Raw genomic sequence first — 27,075 nt, forward strand, 5'->3', positions numbered from 1 at the left:
AACGTGAACAGTCCCAGGCATGAGGAGGGTACAAATCTTCCGCACTTGTTTCTAATGCTAGGAAAACATCTCCATCAAAACTCCACAAAACCAGGCCCTACCAGGAGTAACTAGCGCTTGTGTGGCAGTTAAGGAACTTCTGCACTGTCTGTATAACAAACAGGCCGTTTTAACCCAGGCACAGGGGCTCACACCTGTAATCCCAGCCCTTTGGGAGGCCGAGGCAGGCGGATCACCTGAGGTCAAGGGTTTGGGACCAGTCTGGCCAACATAGTGAAATGCTGTCTGTACTGAAAATTAAAAAAAAAAAAAATAGCTGAGCGTGGTGGCAGATGATCCATATGTAATCCCAGCTACTCTGGAGGCTGAGGCAAGAGAATTACTTAAGCCCAGGAGGCAGAGGTTGCAATGAGCTGAGATTGTGCCATTGCACTCCAGCCTGGGTGACAGAGTGAGACTCCGTCACACACACACACAAAAAAAACCCAAAAACCAACAAAAAACCCAAATAAGCCATTTCATCCTCATGACTGCCCACAGGGCAGAAGCCCTTAACTGTCTCATTGCCCAGCTGGTGGGTGGGACATGGACTGGCAGGGGGTCTAATACCCACACACACAACCATTGCACCTGCTGGCTCCATCACCACATCACCCTGTGTGTCGATGCAAACACCCTGAACAGTATCGGTGCCCCTGGAACCCAGTCACACAGAGAATCACAGAGGCGTCTACATTAACTTCACCCCCAGAAGACATCTCTGGACATAATTGTGTAATTAAAGGATCAAGAATACTATGATTTCTCCGCAGATGCTGGAGTCTGTTAAAAACATTAAAACCCCTTCCCTTTAAGTTCTCTACAAATGGACACAGAGTAAATTTCCAGCACATGCCATTAAGTGAGAAAAATGAGGCGAAGAGGCAGGTACACGGACTGTGCTGACTTTCATGTAAGAAAGAATGGAATTAAGACTGTCCATACCTATTTAGAAAAAGACAGGAGGAATGAACGGAAATTAATGAGTATGGTCATCTCTGGGGATAAAAATGCATGGAGAGGGTAGGAATCAAAGTCAACCTTTTGTAAATGTAACTTTCATGCAGTTTTAACTTTTGAACCAGTTGGCATTTTATATATTTAAAATATTAAACTAAAAAATAAAAGGCAGCAAGCCATAAAATGAAAAACAAACCAACAAATGAAAGTAAACTCCAAAATCGACAATTTCAGAGGAAAGCAACTGCTACAGGTAGTTGTTTTTTCTACTGATGTGTTTTTCTCGGCTGGCTGCAAAGCAATCCTGTGTGAGGCTTGATCACTTTCAGTGTTAGTGCTTGTAAACAGGGATGGAACACATATCCGCATTACAAAATCTTTGGTTGGACCTCACACACACTGTGTTGTTCAGAGGATGTTAATTGTCCTACATGACAACTACCTAGCTGCCTGCTGCCAAGGCCTGCAGAGAGACCCTGGCATCTCATTCACTCTGATGGTACCCCAGTTTATTCACACTTTGATCTCTTTTGGAGTATATTCTAGAGCAAAAGGTATTGCCAAGAAATCCTTACTTCAACCCAGTAGTCACATCCATGTTAGTAATGATATTAGTGTTCTATCAGTCAGAGCTCAGTATGAAACAGAGAGCACACAGGAGGTAGACAGTTGAGGGAGGACTCACATACGGAGGTGTGTCCTTAGGGAGACAGGAAAGGATAATGCCGTAACTTGGGGCTTAGGAGTAGCCAAGCCCTTGCCATTTATAGTCACTAGAGGATAAGGGGGATACAGAGTTTTCATTGTGATTGGAATAAACAAAACAAAAAGGAGGAACAAAATAGTATCTAGAAGACATCACAGTCATTGTAGAAATGTAATAGTGGATAAGGGAATTATTTCAATTCAGGCAAAGCATGTCTTATGTAGGAAATAGTATGTAACTAGTTGGTATCAGTGTAACGCTTGCCTCATAAGATGAGTTAGGGAATGTCCCTCTGCTTGCAATTTATGGAAGAGTTTTTGAAAGGTATCGTTGCTTTCTCAGATGGTAGGATTTACCCGTGAAGCCACCTGGGGTTTGAGATCTTGTTGTGGGGAGGGTGGTATGGGGGGAGGGTGGTTAGGAAAATTTGTATCTACAAATTCCATTTCTGTAAGGTCAATTCTGGTGATCCATTGCTTCTTTAATAAACTTGGCCCTTTGCATATTTCCAGGAATTTATCCATGTTGTTCAAGTTTTCAAAATTATTTTCATCAAGTTATTCAAAGTATTTACTTTTTATCCTTATAATGTCCATAGGGTCTGTAGTGGTGTCCCCTTTCCTTATTCCTGAGAGTAATCATTGGTGTCAGCTGTCTGCTTTTGCCTGATTAGTCTGGCTTGAGATTTATCCACTTCGTTAATCTTTTTGAAGATCAAACTAACTTTCAGTTCCATTGATTTCTCTATTGTTTTTCTGTTTTCTATTTCACTGATTTCAGCTATTACATTGAGTGTTTATTTCCTCCTGCCTGCTTTGTTTTAGACCATTCTTTTTCTAGTTACTCAGATGCTGGCTCAGATTGCTGAGTGGAGGATGTTCATGTTGCTGAATACAAATATTTAATGCTATAAATTTTCTCCAAAGTACTGGTTTAGTTCATCCCATATATTTTAATATATTTTCTAACATTTTTAAAAATTTATTTATTTTCTTAGAGATGGGGTCTTGCTATGTTGCCCAGTTGGAGAAAACCCCTGGGCTCAGGTGATCCTCCTACTTCAGCCTCCCAAAGTGCTGGGATTCCAGGCAGGAGCCACCATACCTGGTCATATTTTGTTTTCATTTTTTCTCAACTCAAAATATTTTCCAATTTTCCTTGTGAAATTCATCCATTGGCTACTTAAATGTAGTTTGTTTTGTGAAAGGAAATTAGATCTGGGGACCCAAACTCATTTAGCCAAAGGGAAATGTCAAGCTGAGAACTGGGTCACACAAAGCTGCCTCTCCACGTTGGTTGCTAAAGAAGATGGCTACAAGATGAAAGGCTACCCACCTCCCCCTATTTTGCCCACAGGGAAATTCCTGGTGAGCTGTCAGAACTTCACCATAGCGATGCAAGTTGTTAGCTTATCTTTGCAGGTGCAGTCACCCCAGCCAGCCAGACACAAATGCATATCTGATTGTTCCACTGCCCCACTGTGTCTGTGTTATCTTATGTAAAATGCAGATTCCCCACATTTTCCCTCTGCCCCTCCCCTTCCATTTGTATGAAAACTGTGTGCTTCTCAATATCCCACCCTTTCTCCTTTACATTTGGAGCCCTCAAAATCATCTTCAGAAAAAGGCATAGATCTGTTTCTTGGGTGCATCCTTAATTTTGGCAAATAAATTTCCTAAAATGATTGAGATTTGTCAATCATTTTCTTCAATTGACATCTTCATCACCAAATATTTGCAGATTTTTCCTATATCTTTTGCTATTGATTTCTATTTGACAAAAATACAATTCGTATGATTTCAATTTTCTTAAATTTGGGGGAACTTGTTTTATGGTCCAAGATACAACCTCCCTTGCCGCATGTCCTGTGTGTTCTTAGAAAGAATGTGCATCCCAAGTTAGGTGGTTGATAGTTAATTGGTTGAGACAATGACCAAGCCTTCTATATCTTTATGTTTTGTCAACTTTTTCCTTGTTACTGAATGAGGAGAGTTGCAGTCTCTGGTTACAAGTGTGGAGTTATGCGATTCTCCTTTCAGTTATATCAGCATCTGCTCCATGCATTATAAAACTGGGATTCATTGCATTCACAAATTCTCTTGATAAATTTATCCTTTTAAAAGAATGTGTATTTTGCTGTTACTGCATGGAATATTCTCTTATTTTTACATGTTTGAGAGGCATTTGCATTTTTTCTGTGAAGAATTAAATCATATCCTTTGTCTGTTGAGTTCTTGGAGTTTTTCTATTGACTTGTAGGAGCTCTTTATGTATTAAGGAAGTTAGATATTGTTTGTGCTATTCAGTTGTTATAAATACAGTTTCGGTGTAGCAAAAGAAATAGCACTTGAATATAAAATTTTCTTTTTAATTCTCTGCAAGGCAATTTACTTCTATAGAAGGGTGTGCCCTTACAGATGGAGCAATGGTGAGCACACACCTGGACAAGGGAGGGGAAGGGGTGCTTATCCATGATGCACGTGGCTCCTGCTGCTGTGTTGTTCTCCTATTGGCTAGGGTTAGGCTTCACAGGCTAAACTAATTCTGATTGGCTAATTTAAAGAGAGTGACAGGGTGAATCGTTTGGTGGGAAAAATGGTTATGACAGAGCAGGCAATCAGAATGCAGTCAGGGTGGAGCAGGTAATCGGAATGAGTCAGGGTGGAGTGGGTAATCAGAAAAGGTTGCCTTACGAGGAAGTTAAGTTTAAAAGTAGAAGGCAAAGAATTGAACATACTGACATATTGATTCTTTGAAAAGAAATTTAGAACTCACATCTAACACAGTTAAAAGTAATTTTTCTCAGTCGATCATTTCTCTTCTTCCTTGGTTTGTGTGTCATTTCAATGTACTTTCTTTACGTAGTTAAAGTTACCAATGTTTTCTTTTATGACTTCTGCTGTTGTTTTGTTTCTTCGTTTGTTTGGTTTCATTTTTGTTTAGTCAACCGCTCCCCACCCCTACCACCGGCCAAATCATCCAAGTGGACTCCCTCTTTGGCCAGGGCACTCTAAAGTTTAACATGAAAGGCTGGTTCAAGCCAAGATGGGAAGTGGGGGCTGGACATGCTTCACTCTACCCTTCAGCATAATGTCAACAAAGACCGTAAGTCTAAAAGGGAACTTTTACCATCTGTTCTCTCCGAAGCCTGCTACCTGCAGTCTTCATCTGCATGATCAAACCTTGGCCTCCACAACACCTTATCGTAAGGCAGGCATTCCTTTCTATAGATAATAACTCTTTCAACCTTTTGCCAATCCGAATATGTTGAAATCTACCTATAACCTGGAAGCCCCCCCAACTTTGAATTGTCCCACCCTTCCAGGTTGAACCAATGTAAATCTTCCATATATTGATGGATATCTTCTGTCTCCCTAAAAAGCGATAAAAGCAAGCTGGGAGACTGGATTAAGAAAATGTGGCACATATACACCATGGAATACTATGCAGCCATAAAAAAGGATGAGTTTGTGTCCTTTGTAGGGACGTAGATGCAGCTGGAAACCATCATTCTCAGCAAACTATCGCAAGAACAGAAAACCAAATACCGCATGTTCTCACTCATAGGTGGGAATTGAACAATGAGATCACTTGGACACAGGAAGGGGTCCTATTGTGGGGAGGGGGCAGGGGGGAGGGATAGCATTAGGAGATATACCTAATGTAAATGATGAGTTAATGGGTGTAGCACACCAACATGGCTCATGTATATATAGGTAACAAACCTGCACGTTGTGCACATGTACCCTAGAACTTAAAGTATAATTTAAAAAAAACAAAACCACCTTGGGCACATGTTATCAGGACCTGCTGAGGCTGTGTCACAGGTGTGTCCTTCATCTTGGCAAAATAACTTTCTAAATTGATTGACACCTGTCTCAGATACTTTAGATTCACATTGGAAAGGTTTCTCATATTCTAAAATTAAAATAATGTCTTCCTAGCATTTTTATTGTTTCACCAGGAGTTCATTTGAGTCATGAGTTAAGATTCAAACTATAGGCCGGGCGCAGTGGCTCAAGCCTGTAATCCCAGCACTTTGGGAGGCCGAGACGGGCGGATCACGAGGTCAGGAGTTCGAGACCATCCTGGCTAACACGGTGAAACCCCGTCTCTACTAAAAAATACAAAAAGCTAGCCGGGCGAGGTGGCTGGTGCCTGTAGTCCCAGCTACTGGGGCGGCTGAGGCAGGAGAATGGCGTGAACCCGGGAGGCGGAGCTTGCAGTGAGCTGAGATCTGGCCACTGCACTCCAGCTCGGGCGACAGAGCAAGACTCCGTCTCAAAAAAAAAAAAAAAAAAAGATTCAAACTATATTTCCAAGACGTCCTCCAGTCTCCCAACACCACGCATGAGCCACTGCATCTTCTCACACGCCTGATGCTCGTGGGCATTCAGTGACATGTGTACAGACTTGTAATTCTGTCCTACTCGTGTGTTTCTTTATATGCCACAACCACAATGTTTTCATCATCTTATCCTTAACATCTGGTTTAGGTTCCTTCTTGTTATTCTTTTATCAGAATTTTGTTAGTTATTCTTACTTATTTCTGTCTTCAAATACACTGTAGACTAAGTTATCTGGTAAGAAATGCGGTTGATGTTTTTAATGGAATTGCAGTACATTTATAGCTTGATTTGGGGAGAATTTACATCTCCATGGAATTTTCTGTACACAATTGTGATATGTCTTTTCTTTGTTCATGTCTTTTGTTGAGTCTTCCGGCGTGTCTAAATTCTTTTTTTAATATTGTTTGTGGTGAGGCATGGTGGGTCACGCCGGTAATCCCAGCACTTTGGGAGGTTGAGGCAGGTGGATCACTTGAGGCCAGGGGTTCAGGACCAGCCTGGCCAACATGGTGAAACCCCATCTCTACAAAAAATACAAAAAGGCCTGGCTCAGTGGCTCACTCATGTAATCCCAGTAGTCTGGGAGGCTGAGGCCAGCGGATCACCTGAGATCAAAAGTTTGAGACCAGCCTGGCCAATATGATCAAACCCCGTCTCCACAAAAATACAAAAATTAGCTGGGCATGACAGTGGGTGCCTGTAATCCCAGTTACTCAGGAGGCTGAGGCAGGAGGATCTCTTGAACCTGGGAGGCGGAGGTTGCAGTGACCCGAGATCACGCCATTGCACTCCAGCCTGGGCGACAAGAGCGAAACTCCATCTCAATAAATAAATAAATAAATAAATAAAATAAAAATACAAAAACTTAGCCAGGCTTTGTGGCATGCACCTGCAATCCCAGCTACTCAGGAGGCTGAGGCACGTGAATTGTTTGAACCTGGAGGGCAGAGTTTGCAGTGAGCTGAGATAGCACCACTGCACTCCAGCCTGGGTGACAGTGAAACTGTCTCAAAATAAATAAAATAAAAATAATATTGTTTGTATAATTATTATTATTAAGAATTTTGAATTTTATCAAGCCTTGATAGTATCAATAGGAGTGGTCTTATAATTTTAGTCTTGTGACATATTACTATATTGAATTTTATTAATAGGTTGTCTAGTACAAATGATTATTATAATCCTGAAATGGAACTTTTATACCTCACCCTGGAAAAGTGTTCTGGGTTCTGGCCGGGTGTGGTGGCTCATGCCTGTAATCCCAGCACGTTGGGAGGCCAAGGTAGGCAGACCACCTGCGGTCAGGAGTTCGAGACCAGGCTGGCCAACATGGTGAAACCCCATCTTTACTAAAAATACAAAAATTAGCCAGGTATGGGGGCAGGCGCCTGTAATCCCAGCTATTCGGGAGGCTAAGACAGGAGAATTGCTTGAATCTGGGAGGCAGAGGTTGCAGCAAGCTGAGATGGTGCCACTGCACTCAGCCTGGGTGACAAGAGTAAAACTCCATCTCAAAACAACAACAACAAAAACACAAAACAACAACAACAAAAACATGTTCTAGGTTCTGTTGGATATTTTTGTTAGTGTTCTTACATTGATATTTATAAGTGAAATTGGCCTATGAGTGTCTTTTAAGTTATCTTGTCAGGTTTTGAAATTAATGTTCTCTTAACTTCCTAAAAATGGCTTAGGAAGTTCTCTTTCCTTTTGGCACTCACATGAACTGCTCCTGAAGGCGGTTCTGATTTTCCCTGTAAAACTGTTTGTGACTCATGGTTTTGGGAGAAATAACTCTTTAATAAATTTTTTTTTTCAGCTCTTCTATGAAAATTCACCCATTAAGGTTGTAGAGGTCCTCTGATGTCAGGCTAGGTAATTTATGTTTTCATAGAAAATTGCCCATTTCATCCAACTTCTCACTTTTTCCCATAGAGTTAAGCAAATGTTTTATTTCTACTGCTTGTTTTAGTATCTTTTCATTTTGCGGTTATTTTCCCAGTAGTGTTTATAATTTTCTATGTGTTTTCTTCATTAGGCTGCCTAATGACCTTCCCACTCTGTTGATATTTTTAAAGAACCACTACCCTTTAATGCCCTTTTTCTATTTTCTAATTCAGTATCCTCTGCTTTTGTATTTGCAATTCCTTCCTTATCCTTTCTTATGCTTATTTTGTAACCCCTGCCCCGTAATTCTCTCCCCCTTTTCCCCTCCTCCATATTTCCTGCCCCCCTTTTTGAGTGGTGTGGCTTATTAACTTATGTTTCTTCTTTTTATTTACTAAATTATTTTTAGGCCAAGCACAGTGGCTCATGCCTGTAATCCCAGCACTTTGGAAACTGAGGCGGACAGATCACAGGGTCAGGAGATCGAGACCATCCTGGCTAACATGGTGAAACCCCGTCTCTATTAAAAATACAAAAAATTAGCCTGGCGTGGTGGCAGTTGCCTGTACTCCCAGCTACTCGGAGGCTGAGGCAGGAGAACGGTGTGAACCTAGGAGGCAGAGCTTGCAGCGAACCAAGATTGAACCACTGCGCTCCAGCCTGGGCAACAGAGTGAGACTCCATCTCAAAAAAAAAAAAAAAAATTAGCCAGGTATGGTGGTGGGTGCCTGTAATCCCAGCTACTCGGGAGGCTGAGGCAGGAGAATCGCTTGAACCTGGCAAGCAGAGGTTGCAGTGAGCCGGGTGACAGAGCCAGACTCCCTCTTAAACAAACAAACAAACATATATATATACACACATAAGGAGTACATATTTTTCTCTTAGCACTGCTGCAGCTAGATCCCTCAGATTCTGAAATGTCACTTAGAGAGTCACTTACTTTCTAAATGCTCTGCAATTTCTCCTGAACTGAAGAGTTGCTCTGCAATTTCCATCTTCCTGCAGTGCAGGGAGCTGTAAAATGACCCAGCTTGTAAGGAGGGGAAATCCAATTTTGACAGCCCTTGTCCATAAGTCAGAGCCTCAGCCACTGTCCCTTTGCCTGGCTTGTTCTGTGTGCGCTGGGTCCCTCTGGACAGGTGCAGGACGCTAGAGGATAAGAGAGACCGGATTCAGGATTCCCGAACCCACTTCTGACGCTCATTATGAAGATTTACCAAAACCACCTTCAAGCCCTAATGGAACCCCCAGTCCTCACACTGAACTGGAGCCCACCTCGCCCCTGCCCTGTTCAGTTAACACTCAGACTCGCTGCCCTTCTCTGCCTTCACTCGGGGTTATTGAGAAGCCCCAGCTGGAGCCAAAAACTGAGCCAGCAAGACACAAAGACGTCTTGTGAGGAGCAGTCTGGGGCCTGCAGAGCCTGGCAGGTGTTAGCTTAGCCCTGGACCCAGGATGGCCCCACAGCAGGACCAGGAGGAACCTGGGAGAAAGAGGGGTGTTCCGCTTATGAGTCAGTTTCTGGCTGACCTCAGCAGCCCTGAGATCTGTGTGAACCTTGGTCACAAACAGTGGGTAAATATAAGTCAGGTACTTGGCACAGTGACATCTCATTCTTGCCACCTCCACTGAGGCAATGTGGAAATAGCAGTGACTGCGAAAACAGGTCACATGGCACCAAAAATGGTGTTTGAGAGAAGGAATGACGGATGGATGGAAGGATGGATGGATGGATGGATGGATGGATGGATGGATGGATGGGTTGTGGATGGATGGTACATGGGTGAATGGATGGATGATTGGAAGGAATGGAAGCCATAGGAGGAGTCAGAAGTGATACTGAACATGAAAGCACCTTGGCAAGCTGGAGAAGTCATGAAAGTGAGACTGTACTATTCAATATGAGTAAATGAAGCCATCTACCATTCATCCATCCCTCCACCCATCCATTTATTCATATATCTATAATACCCATTATATCCAATTATCCACCCATCCATCTACCCATCCATCCATCCATTCACCACCTCTCTACCCCCCATCCACCATCCATCCATCTGCCAATCCATCCATTCATCCAATCATCCATCCATCTACCCATTCATCCATCCACCCACCACCTATCCACCACCCATCCACCATCCATCCACCATCTATCCATCTCCCATCCATCCATCCATCCATCCATCCATCCATCCATCCATCTGTTCGTCTATCCATCCATCCATCCAATCATCCATCCATCTACCCATTCACCCATCCACCCATCACGTATCCACCACTCATCCACCATCCGTCCACCATCTATCCATCTCCCATCCATCCATCCATCCATCCATCTGTTCATCTATCCATCCATCCATCCAATCATCCATCTGTCTACCCATTCATGCATCCACCCACCACCTATCCACCACCCCTCCACCATCCATCCACCATCTATCCATCTCCCATCCATCCATCCATCCATCCATCCATCCATCCCATTCATCTATCCATCCATCCATCCAATCACCCATCCTTCTACCCATTCATCCATCCACCCACCACCTGTCCACCACCCATCCACCATCCATCCACCATCTATCCATCTCCCATCCATCCATCCATCCATCCATCCATCCATCCATCCATCCATCCATCTGTTCGTCTATCCATCCATCCATCCATCCAATCATCCATCCGTCTACCCATTCATCCATCCACCCACCACCTATCCACCACTCATCCACCATCCATCCACCATCTATCCATCTCCCATCCATCTCCCATCCATCCATCCATCCATCCATCCATCTGTTCATCTATCCATCCATTCCATCCAATCATCCATTCATCCATCCATTCATTCTGTTACCGGATGGTGCTGTGCAGTTCCAGGCTCTTGGTGTCCTGGACAGAGAATTTGGCGTGGCACACACAAATAGCAAAGCAAGCAGCAACAGTTTATTAAGCACAGTAGCACTCTGAGAGAGGGGAGAGTGGGCTGACCTCTGCAGGATGAGATAATCGTTAGTTTGGTATACTCTGGGTCTTTTTATGTGTATGTGTGTGTGTGTTTTTCTTCTCTTCCCAAGGCTGCCTAATCTTTATCCAACATCTGTCTTTTGATTAATAGGTTGGTTGCTTAGTTACTTTGGCTCTTGTGCACTTGCTGGTTGCCTCTATCCCATAATTTTAAGTAGATAAATGATACGCAATCCATATGCATGAGCTTTAATGAACTGCTTATCATATGGGGTCATGATAAGGATACTTTTTCTCTCTAATGTGCATGCCTATCTTTGAGGAGCTGCCCCCTACTGGTTTGGTCCAGATCTTGATGGCCATGGAGTTTCTTTACTTGCTTTTTTATCTTACTTTTGTTTGGTTGCTCAGTTTCTGTCTCCTATCTTGCTTCTTGCTCACCCATCCCTTTGCCTTGTTTCTACTCTCTGCTTTTACTCATTCTGCGTTTTACCCAACTTCCAATTTCTTTTATTATTTTCCTGCCTCAATTTCACACAGTCATCTGTCCATCGACCCATCCATCCATCCATCCACTCATTCATTCATCCCATCTAATCATCTGTCTACCCATCCATTCATCTATCCATCCATCCACCCATCCACCCACCCATCCACCCATCCATCCATCCATCCATCCACTCATCCATTAATTCATCCATCTATCCATCCATCCATCCACGCATCCATCCACCCATCCATCCATCCATCTATCCATCCATCCACCCACCCACCCATCCATCCATCCATCCATCCATCCATCCATCCACTCATCCATGCATCCATCCATCCATCCATCCATCCATCCATCCATCCATCCGTTTGTTTTCTCCAATCATCCATACATCTACCCATCCATCCATTCATCCCTTTATTGATTCCATCCAATCATCCATGCATCTGCCCATTCATCTGTCCCATCCAATTATCCATCCATTTACCCATTTATCCATCCATCCATCCACTGCACATGCACAATCAGTGAAATAGAGTTCAACCAATAAGATTGAAGGGGAGCCCACTAGGAGGCACATCAATCAATCAAGAAATGTACCTTTTTTTTTTTTTTTTGAGAGGGAGTCTCTCTCTGTCACCCAGGCTGGAGTCCAGTGGCGCGATCTCGGCTCACTGCAAGCTCCGCCTCCCAGGCTCATGCCATTCTCCTACCTCAGCCTCCAGAGTAGCTGGGACTACAGGCACCCACCACCATGCCCAGCTACTTTTTTGTATTTTTTGTAGAGACAGGGTTTCACCGTGTTAACCAGGATGGTCTCGATTTCCTGACCTCGTGATCCACCTGTCTCGGCCTCCCAAAGTGCTGGGATTACAGGCGTGAGCCACCGCACCCGGCTGCAATGCATCTATTTTTAAAACACTAATGAAGTTGGGGAATAGAGAAATGGCAGGGAGATTGGACAGGAGGAGATAGGTCTGAAAGATGAGTCATAACTTACAGGCAAAATGAAAAGGCCAACTGGAGGAAGATGGAAATATTGTTGGCAACACCCAGGGCTATTTGTACAGGTGTGGGCTTGTTCAGGGGTGTCCTGAGGGTCAGAGCTGTGGGGCATCAGGAGGGAAGTGTCCATCTGGGAGCTGGATACAAGAACCTAGAATTCAGGAGACGCACATCCAGGATGAAGCTTTGGAAGTCAAGAAAGAGCACCCAAGACACCAGGAGAGGCTGAGATCCCCCAGAAGAGGAACAAAAGCGGGAGCCATTTTGGCATGGAGAGAGATGGAGGGCGGGAAACGGGGAGGAAGGCAAGAGAGGAAAGTGGAATCCAAGAAAAACCTTCCCTGGGAAGCACAGACAGGGTCTCAGGGCCTGGGGCTGAGAAGTCGGTCAGGAAGGGACAGCCGGACATTGCCTCTGCTGTTTGTGGGTTCAGGGCTGACGTGGTTGTGATGCGTGCTGCTCAGGGTTCAGCGGGGCCTGGGTGCGGTGGCAGAGCTGTCACTGCTCACGTCCTCATGAAGCCACATGCCAGTGACGAGGATAGATTAGCAGCCAGCAGCACAGCCAGACACGAGGGGCTGAGGAGGAGCCAGCAGACCATATATTTGTTGTTGTTGTTCTAAGACATCTTTTCACTCCTCCTGCTTTGGTGACATCCTCCCTTGAGGTGAAGCTTTAGGAAAACAGGGTCCGAGATGGACACACAGGGTGGTTTACGGAGTGGTCAGTGTTTCTCCGGCATGGCCCTACCTCTGCTGGGATGGTCCGTGGCCATTGTGAAAAACAAGTGAGCTGGAAACTCACCCATTTCCCAGTCAGCCCAGAGTCAGGGAATAAATGGACAACCTGAGAGAGCCAGAGTTGCCATAGCCAGCCTGGCAGCGCAAGCCCAGAGCCGACACGGGGCCACAGCCACGATGTAGCCGTTCCCACTGACCCTGGGGCTGAGCCTGCTTTCCACGCTGTGAGCCCAGGGGACCCAGGTGGTGCCTGCCCCCGCTAATAAGGTGAGAGCCTGGGGAGGATGAGGTGGGCACACATGAGACCCACTTTCTGGGCCATGATCTGCAGACCCTGGACCAGATACCCAGCCTCGCACCTGTCGCACAGCGGTGACCCAAGCCCCGGGGGACGTCATCGGCTGAAGGGTACCCCTTGTGCCTTTGGCAGCATCCCCTGGCTAGAGAAGGGAGTGCCAAGCAGTGCCCGGGCAAACTCACTCCTGTAGGCAGAGCTGGTGTCTCCACTGCGGGGTGACTGCTCAGAGGCCAATGGGCATCTGGTGAGGTGAAGATCCCATCCCAGCTCTTCCAGCCTCTCCCAGGGCCAGGGTTTAGGGAGGGTTTTGTTGAGTACCTTCATCTCCCAAAGACAGCTTCTCCCCCTGGGGAGAATCCCCCTTTTCTGAGTTTTCATTTTGCAAGGGCAATGCATCAGGAGTCATATAAAATCCATTCTTAGCCAGGCACAGTGGTTCACGCCTGTAATCCCAGCACTTTGGGAGGCCGAGGCAGGCGGATCACCTGAGGTCAGGAGTTCGAGACCAGCCTGGTCAACATGGTGAAACCCCATCTCTACTAAAACTACAAAAATTAGCCGGGTGTGGTGGCGGGCGCCTGTAATCCCAGCTACTCAGGAGGCTGAGGCAGGAGAATCGCTTGAACCCGGGAGGCAGTGGCTGCAGTGAGCCCAGATCACTCCACTGCACTGTAGCCTGGGTGACAGAGCAAGACAGTCTTGAGAAAAAAAAGAAAGAACAAAAAAGAAAAGAAAAGAAAAAAGAAAAGAAAAGAAAGAAAAGAAAAGAGAAAAGAAAAGAGAAGAAGTCTCCTGCTTCTGCAAGGACAGGCCAGCTCCCAGCCTAGTCCTGGTGAGAGGGGTGTGGACTCAGTGCTGGGTGGGCCAGGCCTCGGACTCGGGGGCTGGAGTCTCTTCCCAGGTCCCACTCCTGGGTCTGCGACCGGGTTAAGTTGCCTCCTCCTGGCCTCAGTCTCCCGCTGAGCAGGGCCAACTGCTTGAGGCCAGTGGTTGCTTTTCTTCCTTTTTAAATGGTTTTCTGTGGAACCCCGTTCCTGGAAATGATGATGAAGTGTGCCCTAAGAAGCAAGCTTTGTTCCAGCATTCTCAGGAACCGGCCAGAGCCTCTGAGAACCTGCGGGAAAGACCCCCCAGGCCTGGCAGGACTGGGTACATCCCGAGTTTATTGGAACATAGGACGCTTTGTTTCTTCCTGGCTGACCTCCCTTCACTCGGCCTGCCCCTGCTCTAAAAGCCAAGCCCTGCCTGTCTCATAACAGCCAGGTCACCATGTCACCTGTCTAAGACGTCTGTGCCAGGGTCCTGGGGCCACCTAACAAGGTACCACCCACTGTGCAGCTCCTAACCACAGGCATTGACCGCCTCCCAGCTCTGGAGTCCGGAAGCCCAAGATCAAGGCGTGGCCAGGGCCATGGTCCCACCAGGATGTAGGGGAGGGTCCCTCCTCATCCCTTCTGCTGGCTCTGTGTTCCTTGGCTGGGGAACCCAGACCCCAATCCCTGCCTCTGTCTTCACACGGTCTCTTCCTTGTGTGTGTCTCTGTGTGTGTGTGTCTGTCTGTGTGTATCTATGTGTGCCTGTGTGTCTGTGTGTGTCACTCGGTCCAATTGTGTGTCTGTGTGTGTCTGTATCTGTGTGTGTGCATCTATCTGTGTCTCTGTATCTGTGTGTGTGTATCTCTGTGTCTGTGTGTGTGTCTGTCTCTGTGTGTATGTGTATGTGTCTGTGTGTGTGTCTGTGTGTGTGTCTGTCTCTGTGTGTATGTGTATGTGTCTGTGTGTGTGTCTGTGTGTGTGTCTGTCTCTGTGTGTATGTGTATGTGTCTGTGTGTGTGTCTGTGTGTGTGTCTGTCTCTGTGTGTATGTGTATGTGTCTGTGTGTGTGTCTGTGTGTGTGTCTGTGTCTGTGTGCATCTGTGTGTGCCTGTGTCTATCTGTGTGTGTGTGTGTCTCTCTGACTGGGTGTCTGTGTTTCTGTATGTGTGTGTGTGTCTCTGTGTCTGTGTGTGTATCTGCCTGTGTGTCTCTGTATCTGTGTGTGTATCTCTGTGTCTGTGTGTGTGTCTGTGTGTGTGTCTGTATGTGTGTGTGTCTCTGTGTCTGTGTGTGTGTATCTGTGTGTGTGTCTGTGTGTGTGTCTGTGTGTGTATCTGTGTCTGTGTATGTGCCTATCTCTGTGTGTGTTTCTGTGTCTGTGTGTGTCTGTCTCTGTGTGTGTCTGTGTGTGTGTGTGTGTGTGTCTGTGTGTATGTGTGTGTCTCTGTGTATGTGTGTGTCTCTGTGTCTGTGTGTGTATCTGTGTGTGTGTATGTGCCTATCTCTGTGTGTGTTTCTGTGTCTGTGTGTGTCTGTCTCTGTGTGTGTCTGTGTGTGTGTGTGTCTGTGTGTGTCTCTGTGTCTGTGTGTGTATCTGTGTGTGTGTGTCTCTGTATCTGTGTGTGTGTCTCTGTGTCTGTGTGTGTGTCTGTGTGTGTCTCTGTGTCTGTGTATGTGCCTATCTCTGTGTGTGTTTCTGTGTCTGTGTGTGTCTGTCTCTGTGTGTGTCTGTGTGTGTGTGTCTGTGTGTCTGTGTGTGTATCTGTGTCTGTGTGTGTATCTGTGTGTGTGTGTCTCTGTGTCTGTGTATGTGCCTATCTCTGTGTGTGTGTCTCTGTGTCTGTGTGTCTATGGGTGTCTGTGTATGTGTCTGTGTGTGTGTGTCTCTGTGTCTGTGTGCCTGTATGTGTGTGTCTGTGTGTGTGTCTCTGGGTCTGTGTGTCTGTCTGTGGGTGTCTGTGTGTGTGTGCGTCTCTGGGTCTGTGTGTCTGTGGGTGTCTGTGTGTGTGTGTGTCTCTGTGTCTGTGTGTGTGTGTCTGTCTATGGGTGTCTGTGTGTGTGTGTGTGTGTATCTGTGTGTGTGTCTGTGGATGTCTGTGTGTGTGTGTCTGTGTGTGTGTGTATCTGTGTGTGTGTCTGTGGATGTCTGTGTGTGTGTCTGTGTGTGTGTGTGTATCTGTGTGTGTGTGTCTGTGGATGTCTGTGTGTGTGTCTGTGTGTGTGTGTGTGTGTCGTCTCCTCTTCTTATAGAGATACCATCTGTGTTGGAGGTAGGGCCCACCCCATTCCAGGATGACCTCATCTTACTCAACTACCTGCAAAGACCCCACTTCCAAATAAGGTCACATTCTGAGGTTCTGGGTGGACTGGGATTTTCAGGTGACGTGATTCAACCCTGTTCATCACCATTTCCTCACCTGTAAGATGGGAAAACTAGGAGGACTGAACTTAGAGGATTGTTGCAAGAATTCAGCGAGCTAGCACAGGTGAGGCCCAGAAGCAGCCCTGGGCATGGTGGCAGAGGCCGGGACATGCATTTTGCTAAAGCCTCATCCGGGTCTGGTCCTCCTTAGGGAGTGTCAAATAATTCTATTTCCCTTCCCACTTCCAGCCCTCTTTGCTTCAGCTTCCCACAAAGTGTAGGAACAGGAATTGCGATCCACAGGCAAGTGCCTCCCTGCGTGGGGTGGCCAGGGTCACTTGCCCCAGGGAGAGCAGAGGCCATAGGTCACGTCCCTCTAGAGGCAGCTCTGTGCACAGCTGCCCGCAGCAGGACCACAGCTCAGGAGGTTGCCTGAGCGAGGACTGGGGCCACCTGAGCCACTTCTTTCTCTTGCTGTCCTTGGAAGGAGGAGTCTTGGGGCCAGCCTTGGACCTGTAGGCTGTCCTGCGGAGTGATAATAAATGGGGTCCTTTGGAAATAAACCAGAAGATAGCTGGCGAACAAAAGCTCATCTAGGAGACCCCCTCACCTCGATCCCAGATGCTGAAAATGGCACACAGGTAGGCAAGGCCCCAAGCGCAGGTTGCAGGCCACCTGGAAAGACCATAGGACCCTGGGAGGGGACAGGGCAGATCCTCCAGGTCTCCCCACTACTGGAGAGGAGGTCGCTTCCCTCACAGGACGCATGGGAGGTGGCTGCCTGCCCTCTCCTTGTTTCCAACCCCCACCCTGATCTCAGCCCTCCCCAGAGATGAACAAGTCCATTGTTTGGAATGGAAAGCTCCAGGCATTGCGTCCGTTGCACACAGGTACACACACACATGGGCACACACACACAGGTACACACATACACAGGCATACACATACAGGTACACACACATGGGCACACACACATGGGCACACACAGGTACACACACACGGACACACACACATACACACATGCACACAAGCACACACAGAGGTACATACACACGGGCACACACACAGGTACACATACATGCACATGGGCACACACAGGTACACACACGGGCACACACAGGTACACACATGCACATGGGCACACACAGGTATACACACATGCACATGGGCACACAGGTATACACACATGCACACAGGCACACACACAGGTACACACACATCACATGGGCACACACATGGGCACATGCACCCACACAGGCACGTGCACACAGACACACACACTTGCACACAGGCGCACACACACAGGTACATACACACAGACACACACCTGCACACAGACACACACACCTGCACACGGGCACACACACCTACATACAGACACACACACTGCACATGGGCACACACACCTGCACACAAGCACACACAACTGCACACACACACATATGGGCACATGCACACAGGCACACACACGGGCACATGGACACAGACACACACCTGCACATGGGCACACACATACAGGTGTGCACACACAGGCACATGTGCACACACACACTCACCTGTGGGTGCTGGTTTGCACACGTGGAATCCTGAAAGACACGCTACTCTGCAACTTGCGTCATCCCCCTCAAACCTAACCGGGACACATCCTCCAGCAGCCTGCGTTCCTGAGTTGCTGATGGCCCCAGCTGCACCGTTCAGTGGGACAGAAGCACATTGGTAGATTTGAAATTCCAATGCTGCAGACATGACCCACCACGCTGCAGACATGACCCACCACGCGCATCCACGCGGAGCGCGCTTGGGTGTGCTGTGCACACGGCCCCTGCCATGTTCCCCACCCCAGGGCCGAAGCTACAGGCCGGATCATTGGGCACCCTTGGTTTGGATCCATTGGTTTGGATCATCACCACCGCTGTGGTCACTGTTGCTGTTTTTGCTTGGCTTGTACTTCACAACGAAGACTTGAGGCCAAGAGCACCACACACCGGGGTCCTCAGTGTTTCCCCTGAACCTGACTCCACCCGGGGCCCGTCCTAGCTGGAGGGCACTGAGCGGGGAAGGAGACGCCGTCCCTACAGGGCCATGCCGAGGATGCTGGAGGAGCTGCTCTCCGAGCCAGGAGAGGAAAACAGAAACACGAGAGAGATTGGGAAAGAGCAAAGCCTTTCAAGGAGGCCTTGCCCAGCCGGGCCTGGCCGGCAGCACCTGGCGTTGGGGGGCACCTGTGGGAAGAGCCCCGGCTGGGGAGTATGAACGGGCGCAGACTTGTGGCCCCTTTGTGGAGCAGACGGCTGTTCACTAGCATGATGTTTGTGGCATCCTGGGGCAGCCATGGGGCTCTCGGGCCCTCTGCCTGCCCCACTGGGCCTACCACTGCCCCCAAGGCACAGCTGTCCTCAGTGCTGGCCTCTGATCGACCATTTTCCAAGAACCCTGACCCAGGAGGTGCTCCTGCCACTGGCTGCCAGCCTGGACCCGACCCAGGCCCCTCCCACCTGAGGCCCTGCCAGGAACTGCCCAGCCTGGACACAGAGGAGTTTCCCATGTGGATGCAGGGAAAAGCCTCCCATTGTCCCAGTGGAGGAAGCTGCCCACGGGCCGAGGATGAGTCATGGGTTCGAGGAATCGCATGGCAAGGCTGTGGGCGGGGCTTTTGTCTGCCCTCTTCCTACATAAGGCCCCCCGAGCCCACATTGCCTCAGCATCCCTCTCGCTCCAGACCTCAGAGCCACCCACAGCCGCAGTCATGCCGTGCCTCCTGCTCACCCTGGGCGTGGCCCTGATCTGTGGCGTCTGGGCCATCGACAGCCCCCAGACCATGCAGGACGTGGAGCTCCCAAAGGTTTGAGGCTGGGGGAGCGGGCGCTTTACTGTGGGAGGTCTGGGGCGGGTGGGGGCTGTGGGAAGCCGGGAAGCCCAGGATCTAGAAGGCCGAGGGTTGACAGAGGAGGCTGTGATGTTGGGGCCCCTGTGAGCTTCCCAGAGCTGGCCTCCCGCAGGTTGCAGCCCGAACAACAGAGCTGATTCTCCCAGTCCTGGAGGCTGGAAGTTCGAGATCAAAATGTCGGCAGGACTGGCTCTCCTCCAGGCTTCTCTCCTTGCCGTGTAGACGCCATCTTCCCACTGTGTCCTCACAGGGCCATCCCTCCGGCTGTCCGTGTCCTAATCTCCTCCTCTAAGGACCCCTATCAGACTGGGTCAGGGCCACCCTAATGGCCACAGTTTAACTTCATCACTTCTTAACCATTCTAGCTCACATTTGGAGGTGCTGCGGTCAGGACTTCAATATATGAATCTTGGGGACACAATTCAGCCCCTAGGCAGGGCCTCTCTGTCCCCCAACCTCCCTCCAGCCCCAACCACATGGCTCCTCAGGATCCAAATATTCCCCTGACTCAAGGAGATGGGCTCAGCCGGGTGCTTTTTTGGGCTCCAATGAGTTTAGCTGGAACATTTCTGGGGCAGCAGAGTCGGGTCCACGGCGGCGTGAGGCCCCCTCTGGCATCAGTCCCACGCAGCAGCCCGATGAGTCCAGTCCAACTCCTGCAGTGGCCTGAGGGAGCTGGGGACAGGTGGGACTCAGCCTCACCTGCACAGGGCACAATGAGAGCCATGGTGGCCTGGGGACCCCCGTGCAGCTCGAGGCCCCTTCAGTTGGCAGGGACTTGGCACTCCATGGCCATGGCGGCCAGTGACTTCTCCCTCCTGGAGACCAAGGAGGCCCCCCTGAGGATCTACATCAGCTCACTGCAGCCCACCCCCGAGGGCAACCTGGAGATCGCCCTGTGCAGATGGTGGGTTCCTCGTCATCGGGGCTGTGGCTGGCGGGGCTCACTCTCCCGCAACCAGGGTCCAGGACTGCGAGGGGTGGGCAGAGCCAGGGCCAGCCCCAGGCGTTTCCTGATGGTCCAGGGGCTTCACTGTGGACCCTCCACGGTGCCAAGTGGGGTGGGGAATGAAGCTCAGGAGGTTGTCTGTCCCTTCAGAGCCCCTGCCCAGGGACTCTGGGCCAACAACTGACCACACATCGCAGCCTGGGTCAGTCTGCGGAGAAGGCCGGTGTGGGGGCCAGGCTGGGCTGCTGTGGTCTGTGGTCTCCTGGGACCAGGCAGATCCTGTGAGGATTGTCTGCCCCCAGAGTCACGGCTGGGGGAGATGAGGACCTGAACCCCATGATTGCTGCATGAACCCCGGGACCACTGCTGTCCACGGTCATGGTCCCAGGGCGCTCACTGGCTCCCTCTGGCCTCTTCTGCCTGGTCCCGGGCTACACGTTAGGGGTTTCCCGAGAGCAGTGTTTGTCCTGGTGACCAGCACTTGTGGCCTGGAAGCCCCTCTCTCCTCAGTCCTCGGAGTCTGGCCCCTGCCCCCCTCTCCAGGGCTGCAGATTGGCCACCATAGCGTTTGTGCACACAGGTCACAGAAACAAAGCCCTTTCAGGGAGAGCAACCAGTGCATTGAGGAGAAGATCATTGCAGAGAAAACCGAGAACCCCATTGAGTTCAAGATCAACTGTAAGTGCCGGCCACAGCCCAGGCAGCTCTGGGGACACTGGCCAGGTTCCCAAGGGGTGGGACAGTGGGGCCTGGCCTCTGGCCTGGCTGTGCTAAGGCAAGCGCGGGTCACGATGGTGACGGCAGCCACAGCGAGCAGCACCGCCTCTGGGTCCCCTCTGGGCTGGTCTCACTCCCTGCAGTGACAGTGGGTCGCTTGGGATCAGCTCAGGCAGCAGCGGTGACCCCCTTAGCCAGCAGCCAGTCCCCACTCTCCCTGCACCCTCCGCATGGCTCCCAGCTGCACTCCGCCAGCTGTCTGCTGAGAGTCAGGGCCCCTGTGACCGCCCGATTGGAGGCTGCATCTCCTTCATTCTGCATTCGTTCATCGCTAATTCGAGATGCCAGAGAGCCATGAGGACTCTTTCTCACCAGGCCTCCCCTCCCCAGCCTGGAGCAGGGAGTCCCCCGGGAGCCACGTCCTGCCTTCCGGTACCCCCACTCTCCCCTCCATGTGACTCCCCCCACGGCTGCACACCGCAACCACTGAGGCACTTGAAAGGACTCCTGCGCCAGGGCACCCACCCAGGGTCTCCAGCATCCCCTGCTTGCAGCTGGGTGGAGACGTTGGCATTTTCCATATAAGCCACCCTGGTGACACAGCTCTGCCCTGGTGGGTGCCACTGGGCTAAGTCGGTGGAGCCCACCTCACTCGGCCCCGATCCGAGGGTCTCCGCTTCCCCGCCGCCCTGGCATGTGGTGGTGACTCTCAGGACTCACCTTCGCTGCCTCGGCTGGGGGTCGGTCTCACCCCCGTCAGAGTAGAGACCCCGTTTCTTAGCCTCACTGGGCCACAGTGTTGAGGGTGGCTCGCCCAGGTGGTCGTCTGGGTGTGATGATGAGGGAGGGAATCCCGAGCCAGGGGACGGTCTGTGTCTCCGTGGAGAGTCACTGTTAACAGCCAGGCCTCTCCCAGCCCCGTTTGCCCCTTGGCGTTACTTGTGAGCCGTGCTGGGAGCTCTCTGATGGGAAACTCACACCGTGCTGGGGTCCAGGGGGACACTGGCCCCGAAGGAAGTTCCCAAGGGGGGCCCGCTGTGGGGTAGCTCTGCACAGCCTGGAGTGCGGTAGGAGAGAAATGGGAGGGAGACGCTGGGCGTCGGGGCGGACGCATCCCTCATGGGAAGTCCAGCTGGACCACAGGAGACCGACCAGCACTCCCCTTCCCACTGCCCACTGGGCAAAGCGCCCAGAATTCATTTCTGCTCCTGTCTTGTTCTTTTTCTAGATCTGGATGAGAACAGGATCTACCTGTTCAACACCGACGGCAGCAAATATTTGTTCCTCTGCCTGGAGAGCACCCCCAGGCAGAACCTGGCCTGCCAGTACCTGGGTGCGCGCCTGGGCCCCCAGGGTTCCCGTGGGAAACGGACACAGAATGAGACGCTCAGATCGGTCTCGAGTGAATGGAAGGCGGGCCTGTGAGGGAGCCGTTGGCTCGGCCCTCCCCCAGCCCCTGGGATTGCCTTCCCAAGGAGCCCAGGAGCCCTGTGGGAGGGGGAGGAGGGGGAGGGGAGTCCTAGTGTTACATCAGAAACAAGAGAAGTGTTGTACACAGGGACTTGAGGGACAGACACAGACCCCGAGGACAGCAGAGGCCACTGTGGACACCGGGAAGGAGGTGTCCCTGCAGGTCAGCTGCAAGGGCAGGTGACTTTGACCATCTCTGTGTGGTCGACAGGTGGCTATAAATCCAACAGCCTTCCTGAATGGAGATTTTCAATTATTTTGTCAAATAAGAAGCCAGATACTAAAATGTCTTTCAAACAATCATGTTTGGAAAATGAATATAAGGTGACATTTTCCACGTCACACCTGCAGTGCTGTTGGAGTTCCCAGGGCCACTACATGGACCATTGGCTTTGGGCTGTAGAGACGCTCCTGCTCTACAAATCACCTGTCCTGGGCTGTGGGAGGGCAGCCCGACACGGCGGGGGAGGCAGACACTGTGCTCTCCTCCCGTGACCCTGTAGACACCATTCTGAGTTCTGTGGGTCCCAGCGCTGCCTATGGTATATGAGGAGCAGGCCCAGCCAAGGAGCGGGGCTTGGGGACAGGGAGCCTGCAGGCCCGTTGGTCAAACCCTGGAGACCAGTCTGAGAACCTGCTCCAGACCAAACTCTGCCCAACCTCAGAGCACCAGGGCCTCCTTCCCTGCCCTCCCTCCCCAGGCAGGGCCCTTGGAGCTCCCAGGGCCCAGGACTGAGCCAATGTCCCCCACAGCCAGGACCCTGGAGGTGGATGACAAGGTCATGGCGGAATTCATCAGCTTTCTCAAGACTCTGCCTGTGCACATGCAGATCTTCCTGGACATGACCCAGGCAGAAGGTGAGCTGCCCCCAGGACAGGCCCAGCCTTGGCTAGAGGAGAAGCCACCACTGTCCCATTCTCTGTAGGACTCAGGGTAGCACCTGTCACTCCTCGTTGGCCCCTCCCACGTTCTCCCCAGGGCTTCCCTGGGGGTGCAGAGGCACCCTGAGGTGGGGTCCCCTCTCCCTCCCGTCATCCCCCAACCTCTGGCCCTGGGGCTGCTGTGTTCCCAGCTAAGTCTCCCCTCCCACTGAGGTCCCCACTGCCCCCTCTCCTCCCACAGAACAGTGCCGCGTCTAGATAAGCTCCTGCTCGGTCCTGCCTCCTGGGTAATGTACCAGCCCCGCCCACAGCCTGAGGTCGCCTCTCTGGGTCCCTGGAACAGACCCCACTGTGCCCATTCCCCAGGGCTGACCCTGAGCGATGGGCTGGAATCCTGGGGCCTCTGGAAAAGCCCAGCTGGCCACGTGCCCGCATCTCTGGGGTTGGCCACTCCAGATGCCATTTCCTGTGCCGCGGGCACAAGATGAGACCCTCTCCTTCAGGGTGGGGGTGAGTGAGGGGGGTGCTCAGGGGAGGGCAGGCCTGGGATCACAAGACCCTCCAGCCTGAGGCTAGGGTTGAGGTGGGGCTCCCCTCACACAAGCAGGGGTCCTACACCCCTAGCCTGGGAGGGGATGCCCCCTGCCCTGCAGGGTTTTAGAGTCACAGCAGAGTCCCTTTGCGCACATCAGGTCCCGGAGCCTCGGCCCCTGTGCGGACCGAGAGGATGTCGCCTTCCCGGGAGGGACGAGGAGGCTGATGACCAAGGCACATTTCCTGGGACCCTGGGACCTCCTGGGCCTCAGCCTGGGGTCTCCTGTCCTAAGCTGTCCCTCTTTGAGCAATAAATAACCTCGTCCCTTGACTCTGTGCTGGCTGGCATGTGGGGATGCAGCTGAGAGCAGGTTGGGGGGCTGGGGGACTTGGGGACTGGTAGACTCAGAGGCTGGGGGACTCAGGGAAGGGGGAACTCGGGGGCTGGGAGACTCGGAGGCTGGGGGTCTCAGGGGCTGGGGGACTTGGAGGCTGGGGGACTCGGAGGCTGGGGGTCTCAGGGGCTGGGGGACTTGGAGGCTGGGGGACTCAGGGACTGGGGGACTCCGGGGCTGGGGGATTTGGAGGCTGGGGGACTCAGGGGCTGGGGCACTCGGGGGCTGGGGGACTTGGAGGCTGGGGGACCGGGGGCTGGGGGACTTGGGGGCTGGGGGCTGGGGGCTGGGGGCTGAAGGAACTGAGTTCATGGTTTCTGTGTTGTAGGCCCCATCATATTTGGGGATCAAGACACTATAGGGGGCTTTAAAATTTTCAGGAACTAGATAAGAGTGCTGCTGAGATGGCCAGAGCTTGCCATTCATGTTGGAGGTCCAGGTCACACAAAGGACGAAGTATGAAAAATCACAGACCCATTCACCAAATAAATATTCCTATGAAAACTTAAATGAGTTATTTACAAATCAAATTCTGCACTATTTAAAAAACACGAACCGCATGACCTCCAGGGCATCTCTCAGGAGCATAAGGGAAATTGCTACCAGGAAGAGCTTTGCTATCAACCTTCATCTGCTCATAAATGCCATCGATCTTTTCTGGGCTAATGTGAAATAAAGAGATTTACCCTGGATTGAGGAACTGAACAAAAGAGGTGAGATGTGGGAGAGGAACTTGTTTTTCATTTTAAAATATTTTGAACATCACAAAAGGAAAAAGAATATGCAACAACAGAAATAGATTTGCCAATAATAATAACATGCATAACTTTAAATTTTCAAAATATAGATGTTTCTGATAAAACATCAATTACCAATATTGGCTCAAAAAGTAGAGGAAAACTTAGAAAGAGCAATCATCGTAGAAAAAACCAGAATAGTTCCAGATCTTCTGTCTATGGATGAGAATAAAAAACCTTTATGTGATAGTTCCTGGCTCATACAATCCATTCCAGGGCATAGAAAAAGATGGGCAGTTGCTTAGCTGCCCTGATAACAAAACTGAATAAGGAAGATGCAGGAAAAGGAAAGTTGTCAGCTTTCAGAATCAAGACACAAATATCTGAATACCTTATTAGCAGATTGAATCTAACAAATGTATTTAATACATCATGATTTAGCCCCAAAAAAAAGGATGTTTAAATATTAGAAAATGTATCCATAAAAGCTGGATGTGGTGGCTCACACCTGTAATTCCAGCACTTTGGGAGGCCAAGACAGGTGGATCACCTGAGGTCAGGAGTTCAAGACCAGCCTGACCAACACAGTGAAACACCATCTCTACTAAAATTACAAAAATTAGTTGGGCATGGTGGCAGGCACCTGTAATCCCAGCTACTCGGGAGGCTGAGGCGGGGGAATCACTTGAACCTGGGAGGTGGACATTGCAGTGAGCCATAATCATGTCACTGCACTCCAGCCTAGGTGACAGAATGAGACTCCATCTCAAATGTATCAATAAAATTAACTAACTTAAGACTAAGGGAGAAGTGCCATATAAGAATCTTTAATTATTTTTTTTAAATGTTTCAAAAAATATAAGATTCCATTCATGAAGGAGACCTTGCACATCAGGAGTGCTTATAGGTAACCCTGAAACCCTGAAATGAATGAACCAATCACTGAAAGCACCAGAGTTCTTTCTTACTTATACACAATTTCCTTTGTGGCTTAGCAGGAGAGTCGACTCCTCATGGTCACTCAACAATCCAAGTGATCAAATAGCCACTACCCATGGTGTTGCTGGCCACCATGCCAGAGGGAAAACATAGGCATCGGGGGCTTCAAACTGTCCATTCAGTGCCCTATCCTGAAAGGGACACCTATTACCTCCCTAGAAGGGGGCTGAAAGTCCAATCCTACCTAGGTTTCCTACCAAAGAATAGAAGGGAACATCCCTAAACTGATGATTTAAAAAAAAAAACAAACCACCAAACTACAACTAGTGCTTTATGTAAACATTCAGCTAGACTGAATGCTTTCCCCCTAAGATTGAGAATAAAGCGAGGTTGTCCTTTCTCATTGCTTTTATTCAACACATACTGAAAGCTCCAGTGTGAAAGACAATTAAAAGAAACAAAAAGCATAAACATTGGAAAGGAAACATGTAGTATAACAAATAAAAAGAGAGAGAAGACAAAAATCTTTAATACCAGGAATGAATGAGGAGACATCACTACTGACCCTATAGACATCAAAATGATAATAAGAGAATACTGTGAACAACTCTACACATACAGATTTTACAATTTATTTGAAATGGACCAATTCTTTGAAAAATACAACCTATCACAATTCATTCAATATGAACCACATAATTTTTTTTCTTTCTTTTTTTTTTTTTTTTGAGACGGAGTCGCTCAGTCGCCCAGGCTGGAGTGCGGTGGCGCGATCTCGGCTTACTGCAAGCTCTGCCTCTCCGTGAACTACATAATTTTAATAGCCCTTATGACTATTAAGGAAATTGAGTTTTTAACTTAAAAAACTACCATAAAAAGATATCTCAGGGCCCAGATGGTGTCACTGGGTATTTACACCAAATGCTTAAAGAATTAGCACTAAC

General features: G+C 49.7%; 2 protein-coding genes across 2 annotated transcripts in view; both read left to right on the forward strand.

Annotated features, from left to right (window-relative positions):
- LOC126937095 (beta-lactoglobulin-2) overlaps window positions 1–27,075 on the forward strand; it is a 175,103-nt gene that overhangs the window by 122,461 nt on the left and 25,567 nt on the right. The gene's annotated exons all lie outside the window — the stretch shown is intronic.
- Window positions 19,296–24,368, forward strand: LOC126937074 (beta-lactoglobulin-1-like). Its single transcript, XM_050760313.1, has 7 exons — window positions 19,296–19,463; window positions 20,276–20,415; window positions 21,038–21,135; window positions 22,403–22,507; window positions 23,398–23,502; window positions 23,768–23,813; window positions 24,219–24,368. The coding sequence occupies exons 1-6, from the start codon at window positions 19,368–19,370 to the stop codon at window positions 23,782–23,784; spliced, it is 561 nt and encodes a 186-aa protein (XP_050616270.1). The 5' UTR covers window positions 19,296–19,367; the 3' UTR covers window positions 23,785–23,813; window positions 24,219–24,368.

The sequence above is a fragment of the Macaca thibetana genome, chromosome 15, assembly GCF_024542745.1.
Source record: "Macaca thibetana thibetana isolate TM-01 chromosome 15, ASM2454274v1, whole genome shotgun sequence".
Classification (NCBI taxonomy): domain Eukaryota; kingdom Metazoa; phylum Chordata; class Mammalia; order Primates; family Cercopithecidae; genus Macaca; species Macaca thibetana.

Bases quoted from the DNA above. Each gene is read 5' to 3' on its own strand.
- LOC126937074 (XM_050760313.1), top strand. From the start codon at position 19,368: ATGCCGTGCCTCCTGCTCACCCTGGGCGTGGCCCTGATCTGTGGCGTC. The intron at 19,464-20,275 runs GTTTGAGGCTGG...AGGCCCCTTCAG, and splicing joins AGGACGTGGAGCTCCCAAAG to TTGGCAGGGACTTGGCACTC. The intron at 20,416-21,037 runs GTGGGTTCCTCG...TTGTGCACACAG, and splicing joins GAGATCGCCCTGTGCAGATG to GTCACAGAAACAAAGCCCTT.